This window comes from Pithys albifrons, chromosome 5 (genome assembly GCF_047495875.1).
Source record: "Pithys albifrons albifrons isolate INPA30051 chromosome 5, PitAlb_v1, whole genome shotgun sequence".
In the NCBI taxonomy this organism is placed as follows: domain Eukaryota; kingdom Metazoa; phylum Chordata; class Aves; order Passeriformes; family Thamnophilidae; genus Pithys; species Pithys albifrons.
The window spans coordinates 22,211,909-22,226,689 of NC_092462.1; the positions used below are offsets into that span (position 1 = coordinate 22,211,909).

Genomic DNA, 14,781 nt, shown 5'->3' on the forward strand with positions numbered 1-14,781 from the left:
GGGTATGGGAGTGATCTAATCATTAAGGCCCTTGGAAGGTATTTTACCCAGCTTCCCATGAGACCAAAATCAGCAGTTAAATTAGTCCACACAGCAATCCTGTATTAGTCTGACTAAACTGTTTTGGATACTCACATTAACTCATTTTTGCAATATAAGTCTAACTGATGGATGTATGTGACTTTCACCGTTCTGACTTGCACCATTAGAGTTGGTCAGTCCCTTCTGCAGCCATCGGGGCACCAACAGAAGTAAGTAAGTAAGTTAATTCTCCAGATGAAGTATTGTTGGATACACTGGGTGGCAGAAATCGTTACTCCACACTTCCTAGAAAACTGTGGCAGATTGCAGTCCAGTTAGTAAGCACATCTTTCTCTCAAGTGCAGAGTAACTATATGTTTACAACACAGGTAATTAATTGCTTTCTATCAAATTGTTTCAGGACACTCCTATTCCACACCAAAGAAGATCTATTGAATGTTGCACAGGCCAAGATTACTGTAACAAACACCTTCACCCTACGCTGCCACCTCTGAAGAATCGAGGTAAGGGGAAGTAAGGGGTACAAAATCCAATCCTAAACTCATCTTTTCCTCCTGTTGCTCTTTGTGCCTTAGGAAGAAACAAAGTCAAAACTGAAGCACCTCTGTCCAAAATCCTATGATTAGAGAGACAGATGGCATTAAACAGTATCACTGTATTCTTGCAGTCATGTGTGGAGCAATGTCGTGGATTGTGATTGCTGATACTTGTGGTTATTCCCATTGCGCACATACAGTGAACAGCAAATGCTTTAGAGTTGCACGATACCATCCCAACACAGACCTGCTAGCTATCAGTGATCATCCCAAAGACCTGGGATGATCCTCTCCCACAATGTTAGTCAAGGCAGAGAATGCCTCTGGCTGTGTATGTTTTTAGCCTGATAATCAAACTGAATCCTCTCTCTAGTCCCTGCAACATGCTTTACTGTCCTTCATAACTCCACACATATCTGGGACCAGGTCTGCAGTGGTTAATTAGTCAGTTCAAGTTGACTGTAGCCCACTAAGCTTTTCTTTAAAAGACATGATAATCCAGACTAGGCCAATATCAAGTCACTAAAGTACATTTTCTACTTGCAAAATGTAGCTGATAATAGAATGTAGGGTAAGATCTCATGCACTGTTTGGTTTAGGGGTTTGGGGGCATTTGTTTTTTTTTAATTTGTTATTTGATAGCAAATGGACATGTGTTAGTTGATGCTGGGGCAAGGTTTTAGGATTTTTGTTTGTTTAGGCACCACTTCCTGAAAGCTGGTAAAGCTATTTTTGTCTGGACGTTGCAGAATACATTTCCACTATGGCCATGCCACCCTGACACCCAGTCCCGTCAGATCTTGGAAGCTGAACAGGGTCAGGCCCAATTAGTACTTGGATGGGAGACCTCCTGGGAATACCGAGGGTTGTAGGTTCTAGTCCTGAGGACTTCACTGTCACAATCCAAGCTCACTCAGCTGTGGCAGGTGGACTTTAGGAGTAAAGGTTGGGGCCAGTTTAGCACATGCTGTGCCTCACCTAAAAAAAAAGTAACAGAAAGATCCATGGCACAGGCTCGAAGAACACACCCATGTGGGTAGAGCCCTTACCAAAAACTTTCGTTTGCAAAGCCTAGCCACGAATGAATGAATTCCTATGTAAGTAAGATTTGTCTATGATAAATCCTTGGCATTGGCATGAATTGGTGGTCAGCATTGAATCAGCTCAAATTTGTGGAATTTATAATCATGATGTTCTGTGTTGAAAATCCAGATCAGTGTGCAGATGCACTCTGAGTTAAGCAAACAGCAGATACTTACACAAATACATGCTTGGAGAAAGCCTTCACTCATGTAAACTGTTCCCTTCATGCCTATGAAATTCTGCACAGATGGGCCGCAGAATCAAGCCTATGGAGAGTCGTATGTAACTACTTCACTGTTTACTAGAAAGCTATTAAGGCAGCAAAACCTCATAAAATTCTGACTTCAGCAGGAGAGTTATGTACTACTTTGTTGGTTTATTTCATTTTACAAAGTTCTTTGGACTGAGAGAGAAGCACCAAAAAGAAGTCAATATTTGTTCACACTTACTTAGTCTTTCATTAAATATCGGTTTGGAAAACACTGCCATGATTTCTTCTTAATGCTGAGTTTATTCTGCATTAAAACTTCTTAAAAATACTAAACCAATGCCTAACACTAGACATCTACCTTACTGAGATTTTTAGTTATTTGACAACTCTCTACTGCTTATACAGAAAGCAATCAAACAAACTTTTGGTAGTGGCAGAAGTTGTTTGGATCGATATTGACTTTCTTCTTTGTGTATATGGGGTAAATAAAGTATCACTTGGGCACCATGGTGGCAGACCCATTGAACAGCAGAGAGAGTATTTGTTAAAAGAAAAATTTCAGAGAGTTGGAACAGGGTTCTAGCTGTTCTATTTTGCAAAGTTGTCAATTTTTGCCATGACAAACAAAAGGTTATGCACTCACTCAAAATATTCTGAAGATTTTGTTTGAAACAAGCTCTCACACTACCATTATCCTGACAGTGTGTTGTAGAAGTACAATTAAGGAGCTGCTTCGTTAAATGTGGCTGAACAGGGCTGAAGTCAGCACCTTTGTTAAGCCTTAAGTAAATACGTAATTCTTGGTGCCAGGCCTGTTTTAATTTGTCGCTGCTGTATCCTAATATGAAACCTCAGAAAAGAAAGCCATTATAGATCCTCACTGCAACTAGGCACAAATACTGTATACAAAATACAAATACATGCTACTGCCAGTGCCCAGTACTATGACTGTGATCGTTATATCTACTGGTAACATTTAGATTAGGCTGTGATTGTCTTAGTACTGTTAGAATTGTAAGTACAAGGAAAGAGAGATGAACTTAAAAGCAAGCTTCTAGGAACAACCTTCTGGCCTTCAGGATTCCGTGAAAGATATGTATGCTCCTTAGCATTAAAAGAAATTTGGCTTCTGTTGAACTCATGTCCGAGGTGCTATCTCATGGGAGAGATAGGGAGAGCATGCAGCTGCAGGTCAGAGGTTGCTGAACTGCAAATTGACCTATGCAGCAAGGTAACATCTACAAAGACAAGTGACTTGTGTTCTCAAAGTGCTTTTCCAGACCTGGCATGTGCTGGAAAGTGAGATTTATGCCACACCTCATCCTCCCACTCCCCCCACCCCCTAACCCCCACGAAAGGAAAGGAGGGCCACATACATAAAAGTGAGAGCTAGAAGAATTAACACTGGTCAAAGCAAGTCTTGTTAAGCAAGATGAAGAAACAACAGCTAAGCATAAATTTTGAGCTCATCTCAGTACAGAACTAGTGGGATAAAATACCCTAGAGAAACCACCAAGTCCTTGTGCCAGATATGCATCTGTCTTATTAAGGAAATGAAAATCAAAATTGGGTCTGATATAACACCTCTGTTTTAAACAATAAAAGATATTCCTGGAAATCACAGCAAAAGCACAGGCTGAGACCAGTCAAAAGCAGAAATATGTCTTTACTGATTTAGAGCCTATATAAGCAGAAGTGGTGGTGCCACCGTGTCTGGCTCCCTGCCTGTATAGCTAGTGATGAATGGGCAAGGGAATGATTGGAGGAACGATGGGGTTTGATGTGTGCACACAGTCTCCACGCCTCGGATTTCACTGCCGTTTTTACTTGGATAACTGTAACATTGTGAATTGGAGGGACCTGGAGAGGGAGGAGAACCACCTCTCCCTTTGATATGCTGACTTCTCCCTTGAACCTGCTGGGTGGCATTTTCAATTCACTCTTCAGCATGATCCCATGGATGGCAGTGAGGGAAATGAGTGGTGGAGGAGGGGGAAGTCACGGGAGAATAACTGAAAAGCTACTTGGTATCACGGAGTCCACCACTGACACGAGCACGCCACTGCTATTTTCATACTATGTGAAATGGTTAACGTGCCCTTTGCTGGGCTTTGCTATTGTCAGCCAGCCAAGGTATGTGAAGAAGCTTCCCAAACCTGCTGTGTGTTTGCTTTGCACTCCCCACACCATGATCCTGGTAATCACTTGCTGCTGCCTCCGTGGAAGCTGCTGCTTATTCTCATAACTCTGCTGCTTGGCACCTTGCAGTTACCAAGTAACATAACACTAAAAATCACAGTGCTGGACTTCTTAAAGGACAGTGTATCTTCGTCACCTAAACTGACACTAACTGGGACCCACCACAGCCATCATCGTAGAGCCCATGAGCCAGTCATTAAGCACACTCACAGCTGGGCTGCCCCAGCCCTCTACCTGGTCAAGGAGGTGCCAGAAAATGTGCAAGGAAAGGGAGGTTTGTCCTGCAGCTCTGTGGGGAGCAGTGTGGGTTGGAGGAGGAAGAAAGAGTTGATCTCCAGCAGCATCAGCCTGGTCAAGTGCAGCAGAACAGACAGATATTGCTGGTGTAAGGAAGGGGGCATGCTTTTAATCCTGTGTTGTCCACATGCCAGCAGGTTTATGAAGTCCTCAAGTGAATGAGCAAATCAAATTCTGCCAAAATGCTTTAAAAGGGCAGGAAGTGTTTGAAAGGTGAGACAATAGCTCACTTATTGTCAGTATGGCCTCTCATCATAAGTAACCCAATAAATATAAATACATATGGAATTTATTCTCCCCTTCTGTGAGAGCCAGTTGCACGCCTGTGCTGTGCGTAGTGGACCACTACTAAAGCTGTGTCAGCTGACACTGCTGGCATGGGGGACATCACCCACTGCAAGAGCATAAGCATCAATGCTGCTGCATTCTGCATCAGCCACTCCCAGCAAGATCAGGACACAATTCTTTATGTCTTCCATGCTTTCCTTGCATTCGCTTTACTTAATTGCATTTGGATACCAGAAGAATTTTGTAGTGTTGGAGCCTGAAGTTCGTCAGAATTAAACAACACTCCCAAATTGCCCTCTGGCTTCTGGGAAAACTAAACTGCATTTACTTTTCTGAACAGCAGAAGCCCATTGGAAACACTGAACACAAGGTTTGGATCTCTTAAACCCTAAAAATTACAGGATTTTGATTCAAGATTTCAGCATCTTTGTCATCCCTCTGCAAATGTACATACTTGTACATGCACAGGCAGCATGAACAAGTTCATGTGCAACACTTTGTGTCTGTATAAATGCACAGATTTTCATGGCTTTGAATGTAGCACACACAAGTATGAGAAAGATCTGAATTACTCCCTCTGTGTCTGATGTCAACTTTCATTACTGTTAAGCACAAAAGCCCAACTTCCATCATGTCTTATTCTGTAAAGTGGGAAAAGTCTTGCTGTGGATAGGTATCCAGGTGTAAAATGCCACTATATAATCTCTGTGCCCTGTTTATTCTCTCTTCAGCTGATGGGCTGCAGCATGAAATGCTACAAACCACACACTTTAGAGGGAAAGGGGGGCTGACACAGGCTGCTTACAAAGCACAACCGGGAGCCCTCAGCCCTGCCAAACAGTCATCACCTTCACAAGAGAGGTCTGGATTCCCCAGTGGGCTCTCGGGTTTGACTCATAGCCCACTTGGAGGGGCAGGCCAGGGCTAAACCTGCTGGGGCAGGGAGAATGATGGGCTCAAGGGTTTTCTGATAGACGTTGTGTCAGTGTCTCCTTTCAAAGGCATCAGCCGTGTCTTGAATGTTTACATTGTTAATGCTCCCGGAGCAGGTAATGGCAGGTTAAAACATGACCAGTGTGATCAAAAGGTGCGGTGGTAGGTAATCTGTGTTTCTAGTGGAAAGGGGAAGGAAATAAATAGTTTGGGAGCAAAAAAAGAAGGAGAAACTGGATCTTTAAAATCCAGAGAGTCTGACAGTAAACTAAGAGTCCCTTAGGACTCTCCTGGTCTCATTACCCTTGTAAATCTGAAACATAATAACATTGTTCCAGGAGGAGTCAATAAGGATAGATTTCTTGCATTCTGTAATGTGTTGGGCATTAAAGAGAAGGATGTAAGACAGCAAGGCTGCAAGAACTCCAGAAAACATGGTCCTCATTTGCGTTATACCAGACAGCAACTTCAGGAGGGTGGTGTATGTGTATCTACGTGCTGAAATACTATAATTTGGGAGTTTGAGTAGTAGGGGAGGTTAGAAAAGGATAGTACTAGGTTTCTTTGTTTTTCAGCAGAGAAGCATTCATGAAGGTCAGACTTGATTGCCTGAGCTGAGAATACAAATTTGGAGATTAATATACTTTGAAGGAGAATATGAGAATAGCTGCTGGAACAATAGTTTTGCTCTCAAGCATAGGAAGGACTTGCTGGCACACAGAGCTGCTGTAAAGTACATGGAGAAGAAAAATAGGATCCAAGAGATGGAATATTCTGTAATAATGGAAATATACTTTCAAGATGTCTTGTGGTCTGCCTTCTTGGGGATTTAATGGTCTGCTGTGTCTTTCTTTCTAGGATAAATGCAGTTTTGCTGGGGGGGGGCAGAGTGGGGTGTGATGTTGTTTGGTTTTGGTTTTGTTTTTTTTTCCCTTTGATTGTTTGTTTTGTTTTGGTTTGGTTTTGTTTTAATATTAACTACTCAGTATGACGCTACTTAATTTGACTGTTTTAAGATAGAGGCAATATTTTTTGCATGCCCTTGTTGATCACTGAGGTTAAGTCAGAGTTACAGATCTTGATTTATTTTTCATTCGGACCCAAACAGCGAATTACAAACCAGGGCAATGTTTCACCTGACAGAGGGCTGAAAAATCAAATATGCTTTTGGAGGTGCCAGTTCTGCCCTGATCAGTGAGGGTCAAGAAGCAAGTGCACAAAATACCAGGGGAATCCAAGGGTATCTTTTACAGGACTTCATTAGAAAAGAAAGGAAGTGAAGTTGTATTCAATGCACTTTTTAAGGATATATCTTTTGCTACTGACTTCATACCATCTCCTTTTCTAATTTGACACCTTTCTTGTTTTCAACCCCAGACTTTACTGAAGGAAACATCCACCATAAGGCCCTGCTGATCTCAGTGACTGTTTGCAGTATACTTCTGGTGCTTATCATCATATTCTGCTACTTCAGGTAAATAAGGAATACTTTGTCAGCTCATTAATGTTCCTCCCAACATTTATCTTTTTATAGACTTAGGAATTTGAGAAAATTAGAAGTGGATCTTAAGGAAAAGAGATGAGAAACTAATTTTACAGTGAGAAAAAAGGTGTATGTTATTCATACTAGTCACACCTGTGTGATGTATTTCATATAGAATCCTTGGCCCAACATCCTAAAAAGCTGTTCAGGTAGAAGCACAGATTATTCTTTACTGAGTCTAAGAAGGCCAAAGGACAAATTTTATATAGGGTAAATAAACCTAAGACTTCTAAATGTGTTTATGTGGTGAAGAACATAAAAAAGAGGCAATACAGGAATGTAAGTAAATATGTCTAGAATGGTATGATAATACACATAGTTTTAATAATTTGTCACATTTTTTAAACAATGACAGATTCCATGACTTTGCCTTCTCTGGCTCTTACAAGTCCACTACAGACAGTAAAATAAAACTGATTATTTATTTGGTCTGTGTTATAAACATATTTAAGTTTCTGAAAGAAAAACATTTGATTGCTTACCCCAGATTGCATGGGCTTTGAGTGCTATACTTAGAGTTTTGATGCTGAAAACATTTAGTAAAAACAAAATAGAAAATTTTGGCCAGTGAGTCCAGCATACTGCTGAGGGAAGCAGGGGAAGCTGTTAGTCTATAAATGAAGGAAATATGAAGGATGATGTGCATTATTCATTGCACATGTGTTCATTGTATTGAAAACTAATTTTGTTTTCATGTAAAACATCAGATACAAACGCCAAGAGACGAGGCACCACTACAGCATTGGGCTGGAGCAGGATGAGACCTTTATTCCCCCTGGAGAATCCCTGAAGGATTTGATTGAGCAGTCCCAGAGCTCAGGGAGTGGCTCCGGGCTCCCTCTTCTGGTAAGGAAGCAATACTATTTTAATACAAGCTTCAAAGACAAAAAAAAACAGTAGAGGGAGAAGAGATACGAGAAATTATATTTACATGTCCTCAGTTGTTGTTTTACGTTTTGGGTTTTTTTACTCTCCCAGAAATGACAAGGATTTAAGCTGGAGAACAGCTGCTTTAGAAGCAGGAGACTTTTTTTCCACATAGTCTAAGCCAAAAAATCTTGGGGTTATTTTTCTACCTCAGCTCATTTCTTATTCTACATACCATAGGGTAAGTAGAGGCTAAGAGAGCTCATGAAAATACATCAGGATTTACCCCAGTGTACAGAACAGCATCTGGCCCACTGATCTTGTTTTCCTGCTATGTGCAACACACAATAGGGTTTCAAACACTGACACGTTGTCTTTATCTAAAGGGAGTGTAACTCATCAAACGTGGAACCTTTTTATTTGTAGGCTTCATTTTGCATTCAGAAGTTAAGAGGTATGTTTTTTTCCTGTAGTGTGGCAATCTCAAAATTATAGGCATAGGGATGGAGTTTATGATTATTTCTGAACAGACTTCAGAATGACTAAACCTGCTGAAAAGGCAAAACCTTCTGTGGCAACACAGTTCTGTTCACCAGGAGGTTTCGTTTCTGGGGATCATCTTTGCATTTTTAGGACTGGTCAAACAGCCAAGTTACCTGTTTAAAATACTGCCTCTGAGAAAATGAATTAGATTTCATTTTAATTTTTCAGAGATATCCCTCTTGTCTCCCAAAGTTATTAGTTTGTAGGGATGCTATTACCATTGTCCAGTCTTGAAGTACTGTTTTTTTTCCCAGACATCTTTTTTACACACCCTAAAGAAGGAATTAAATGTGAAGTTTGATATTTCCTTAAAAATTAAGCAAAGCTGAGTTTGTTTTAGGCTTTAAGAAAGCTGTCATATCACACACTACTGTCCTTCTAGCACCCATGAAAAGGGAGGGGTCCTGTGTACAATTTAGGACTGTTCCTAACGAGTGCTTCCAGTTGATTTAATTGTGAGGTATTCTTCCTTTGTTTGCTTTGTTTTTTCTCTATAACACCTGCCACATCAAGTTGTTGGTCTGCACTTGTTGCTCCTGTTACAGTGACAGCAAAAATGTAACAATTTAGAGCAAATACAAGGAATTTGGTTCTCTTGAGAGGATGTAATTCCAGCAGCCCATGTGGGTAGCAGGTGCCCTGGGGCATCTTGTAACAGTGCAAGGCTCAGTACTTCACTCCAGGATGCCAAAAAAGCTGGAGCAATGCTGGTTATGATGGCTTGTTCTTTATGTCTTCCTCTGTCCCAGTAAACTATTTGAAGGTGGGATCTGTGATCTCACTGGTGTCCCCAGGTCTGCTCTTGGAGTGGACAGGAAAACTAACTTCTGCTAATTAACTGCTGTGAAGGCCTCTGTGGCATATCCCACTGGATCATTGCTCAGTAGCTCTCAGAGCTCTGCCACTGCTCTATGAAGCAGAAACCATCTGGTCTTCTGTCAGTTCACCCCTCAAGCCTGGAAACTTTGCAGCCTCTGGACCAAGTGGTTTTTCTCAAGGCGCTCTTTGCCCACTTCCCCCTTTGCCTACAAAACACACATATATTTTTTTTTCCCCAAAACTTTCTCCTTAAGTAGTGATTTTGCATGAAAGAAAAGAAAAATGAGCACTATAATGAATCTTGCACTTGTTAATAGATGTTTGCTGCATTTCCCAGACAGCTACAACCACTACGAGTTCACCATAAATGCACAGATGGGCTTGTGCCTGAAACAAGAATAAAGAAAGTGTCTGGCAATAATAATCTACACATCATTGTGCAAGAGTTTGTTTTTAATTTGTTTTTTTTTATACAAAGATTGAAACATCCAGAGTTATAATGTCAGGAAAGTAAGATACAAATGGTACAAAATGTCACTTTATGCTAAACAGTAATGTTTTTCTTCTGTGCAGAACATTTATTCTAATGGGTACAAATATTATACCCAAAGCAAACACTGGCCAAGATTTTGTCATACAGTAATACACAGAAAATGTTATTTCTCCTGACCTGTTTGTACTTCTGACAGACGAGTTTGATGCAGGTCAAATGCTGTAAATCAAACATTAAACAAAGAAAAAATAGACTAAGTTTTAAATAAAGACTTCAGGACAACAAACTGGGATATGTGCTAGTCTGTGCAAACAAGAATAACCACATTGTCTTTGACAGAGCAAGGAGTGTAGGCAAAGCTGTTGCCGCCCCTGAATCCACGTGCCAAATCAGGGAAGGTGATTAGACACCAGGGACATTTATTTCAGTGGTCTGTCTGAAGAGTCTGCTGAATTACGGTTTGGTCTCTACTTTTTCACACATTCTGTTCCTAGTTCCCTTTCCAGTAAGGTTTGCTTTTCAAGGGAGTGCACTCCAGCCATAGGTATGAAGTTCTCTGTTCAAAATATTAAAGTTACAAAAGGTTTATTTGTGTAAATTTTCATCTGCAGTACCTGAACACATTTAGCTGAATGCCAGAAAAATAGAAAGTAGAAAGAGTTGGTAATTGGACTGATTCGACTCAGGGAGAGGAAAAAAAAGGCATGTACCTTTACCTGGCTGCTTACAGAGCTCAAGCAGCAAAATATACAGATTTCAAAACAAATAAAAAACCTGCAGTCCCACTCAGTGTAAAAAACTCACTTTGAACACATCATTCAGCGTCCTTATGAAATCAGTTCATCCAACAGTTTTGATTAACCTATTTGTTTTAGAAATCCTAATCAGTTTATGATACAAGAAAGGACTAAATTCCTTAAAATAAAATAAATTGTTCATAGGAAATCATTTGACCAGTTCTAGCAAGAGGAAACAAGGTTAAGGCCCTTCACATAGTATTCTGCCGCCTGAAAACCTATAACAGAAATGTGTTTTTCATTTTCTTAATGTAATTTAATAAGGAACTTTTCATCATTAAGTATTGTAATTCCATGTACTTTATGATGCCATTACATATATTTGCACAAATTACGTTATTTGATATAACTACATTATTGTTCAGGATGCATTTTTAAAATGGACAAAATAGAAAGCAACAATGCTAAAATGACATTACAAAATGTAACAGCAAAATTCCAATGTAATATAACTGTTGCTCAATCACTATATGAGAGTATAAAAGAGAATAAATCAACCTAAAAAATTAAGGCTGATCTCTGTTCTTGGCTTTTACTGATGTTAATCAAAAATAATGACATTGAAGCTACCATCTTGGAAGTCTAATAATACATTACAGGGCTGGAAAAATGGAATTCTTTTTACATGACAGAAGAAGAAAGCTGGGACACTTGAAATAGCTTTGCATAAATGCCACTTTATGTTTTGCTTCTTAAAATTATCTAATATGAACAGCAAGGGGTTTTTTACAAAATGAGTGATGACAGACCTTTAGGTTTTGGGTCTCACTTTGGATGTACATTCATGCTGCAATGGGGTTGTGGCAGTCCTGCTTGGCATTACCAAACTGGTAGTTTCTACTGGACCTCCTAGGGATGACAAAGGAAGCAAATGATCCTAAAAATTAAGTTTTGCACATTTCTATCAGCCAAGATTGCAAAAATATTCTGGATTACATGAAATCACATGATTTCATAGGGATTCAGTTAGTGCAATAAACTGCTTGAGATTTGTATCTGGGTGGTAGCAAAACTGAGCAAGAGACCACAAATTTGAACTTGTCCAGATTTTGCCAATTTCTTGAGCCAGATGAAAATCTCCTTGCATTGGAAGTGATAAAATCATTTTCTTTCAAAATCTTGTAAAATCCTGCCAAACCAAAAATCATTAGCTGTGAACTGAACTGGCAATGCTGTAGCACAAGAGAGTGACATTTTAGTAATTTTGCCAGTTTTGGAGCGCTGAGACACTTGTGACTCTTGTGAGCTGTAGCCTTCAGTCTGAGCAGTGTTCAGTATGTAACAAACATCCCTGTTTTCATCAAAATGTGTTACCTGCCTCTTTGCATTGGGTTGCATTGAGGTGACAAGGAGGGTTTTCTGTCAAAACTTTTCCAAAAATAACAAAAAAAAAATATCCACCAAGTGGCAACATCCCACAGGAAAATAAAAATTTCAGGGTTTGCACTCAAATGTTGCCTTCATACAGACCAATTTAATTTCTTGAGAGGCCACAGTGCATTTTAAGCATGCATGGAAAGGTTTCTTCCCAGTGGCAGGAATGTCCTTATCAGCACTGTGTCCAGATGCAAATGGGGAGCATCAGCAGTTGTGGAGCGTTGCTGAACCCCCTGCCACAATGGTTGCATATTCTGCTTTCCTGCAGGCTGGCAGCGTGGGAAGGAGACCCAGAAGGAGGGAGGTGAATGCAGAGATTTCCACTGAGCAAAGTGTAAGCATCTGTCTTGGCATTTCACAGGTTCAAAGGACCATCGCAAAACAGATTCAGATGGTAAAGCAGATTGGGAAAGGTCGTTATGGAGAAGTCTGGATGGGAAAGTGGCGTGGTGAAAAGGTAGCTGTGAAAGTGTTTTTTACCACAGAGGAGGCCAGCTGGTTCAGAGAAACAGAAATCTACCAGACTGTCCTGATGAGACATGAAAATATTCTCGGTAAGTGAAATTAAAGAGAATTGTTTGATAGTGTACAGGTTTCTTAAGTTTAGTAATTTTGTATTTGCTGTTATCTGATGTCCTTTCTGATGTGCCTGGTTACCTGTTGTGCTGTGCAATTAGCCACCTAGTGCTTTTCAAAGGAAAGTTGTTTCAAGGATTACTGAAACATAAATAAAAGTTTAAAAGTAATGGGGTTTGGGAGTTGTTACTCCAAACACAACACGTCTGTTTAAGCCACTGGTATTTCCATATCTGGGCTTTCTGAAAATACTTAAAGGCTAGAGGTGAGGCATAGTTGCATGTAAGTAAGATGAAAGAAATTAAATATATTATTAAAATAAAGCTATTTAAGTGGATAACAGTCCAGAGTTCTGAGCAGTTAGAAAAAAAAGCCATGAGAAATACTAATATGAAAGTATTTTTTTTTTTTTAAGGATTCATTGCTGCAGACATTAAAGGCACAGGATCTTGGACCCAGCTGTATCTTATCACTGACTACCATGAGAATGGCTCCCTTTATGATTATCTAAAATCTACTACCTTGGACACAAAAGCCATGCTAAAACTGGCTTACTCCTCTGTTAGTGGCTTGTGCCACTTGCACACTGAGATCTTCAGTACTCAGGGCAAACCTGCTATTGCCCATCGTGACCTAAAAAGTAAGAACATCCTGGTGAAAAAGAATGGCACCTGCTGTATAGCAGATTTGGGCTTGGCTGTTAAATTTATCAGGTAAGTAGAAGAGAGGAGGCTGAGAAAAAGTTAGAAAATCAGATGCAACCGCTGGCTTAGTTGCTGACTGAGCAAGCGTGCACGTGTGAGTAATCACCTGCAGTGTTTGTGTGTACTTTTTGGGCTCTGCTCATCTGTGTGAGAGGTTACCTGTGTGGATGAGAATGTCACATAAACACTTAATGCAGGTATATAAATAGTTGGTCTTTAATTATTGATCACATTAGTAATATTTGCATAAAGGCTCAGTTTTCATCACTTTGTCCTCAAAAGTTACCCAAGTATTGCTGGCACACAGAAAAGGGACATAGCACTGACAGGTTGAAGTCACATCAGTGAGCTTGTTACTGAAGCATTCAGCTTGTCTGATCCCATGGAAATTCACTCATAACTTATATAGAAAAATACTAATCATGTGCACGAGTTGCTAACTGGGATTTATTGAAAAGGACCCCATTTGGGCTGCCTTTTGTTTCATTTCCTACAAATCAAATTGCTGAAGTACAGATTTGATTTTTGAAATGGCTTTTAAATTTGATTTAAAAAAATGGTTGTGTGTTTAAACAACTTAGAAAGAGCAGACAAGTAGAACTTTACTCACTCCTGGGATTCGTAAGGAGACATTGCTCTCTGACAGCTCTGTTCAAAAGGAGTTTGAGCTCTCAGTGGTGGTCCTGGTGGTGGAGATGTGTCTTCTAAAGTCTCTTGATTTTTCTGTACACAGAAATGTGTCCAGAATATATAGACTGAGGGTTTGAGTTTCAGAGGTCAGCTTTGAAACTGTGTGCTCCCTGAAGTATTTAAAAGGATTTAAGAATTCTGTACATATCTCGAACCAAAATTATTCAGAGTGAAAGGAAGGTCTGTTTTTATATAGTCTTCTTACCATTCACTTACCTACCAGGTGTCTTAGTGAGGCTTTTCCTTTATGAATCTGACCTTCCTTTAGGAGATGAGAAAGGAATATTTTTACTTTGAGGAACAGAGGCCTAGAAAACAACAACTTGAAAATACAATGTTAAAAATTTCAGGGAAGAAATTCACACTTTGCAGATACACCTTGCCTGGAAAATACAGAGCAGCACACTGCTTAGCTATGAATAAAGAACTAGGAACTACCACATATTGTTATAAAAGAAGGCAAAATATGCATTCGTCAGTCATACCTGGCTTTTTTCATACTGAGTCCTTCCTTACCATTTTGCAGGCAACAACAGGGAACAGAATATAGTTGAAGGGTGTGTGCTCTGCTGAAGCTAATGATTCTAGTAAAGTTCTTTGTATTTCTCATTTAATTGGAAATATTGCAAGGTGGTGCAGGTCACTGGATTTGTGTTACATTCTTGGAGGTACAGAAGTGCCACCAGCATATGTATGCTTTAAGGACTACATAGGTGACTGATTGTACCTCAGACTCTTCTATTTTTTTCATTTTCATAACAATAGGTGAAAAAAATTGCTGTA

The 14,781-nt window shown here is 39.9% G+C and overlaps 1 protein-coding gene across 4 annotated transcripts in view; it reads left to right on the top strand.

Moving 5' to 3' along the window:
* BMPR1B (bone morphogenetic protein receptor type 1B) overlaps positions 1-14,781 on the top strand; it is a 243,653-nt gene that overhangs the window by 220,270 nt on the left and 8,602 nt on the right. For all 4 annotated transcript variants that reach the window (XM_071555880.1, XM_071555883.1, XM_071555882.1 and 1 more), the window contains 5 exons: positions 443-545; positions 6,967-7,063; positions 7,840-7,978; positions 12,390-12,582; positions 13,020-13,317. In XM_071555880.1, coding sequence (XP_071411981.1) covers positions 443-545; positions 6,967-7,063; positions 7,840-7,978; positions 12,390-12,582; positions 13,020-13,317 — 830 coding nt within the window. The remainder of the gene's footprint in view (positions 1-442; positions 546-6,966; positions 7,064-7,839; positions 7,979-12,389; positions 12,583-13,019; positions 13,318-14,781) is intronic.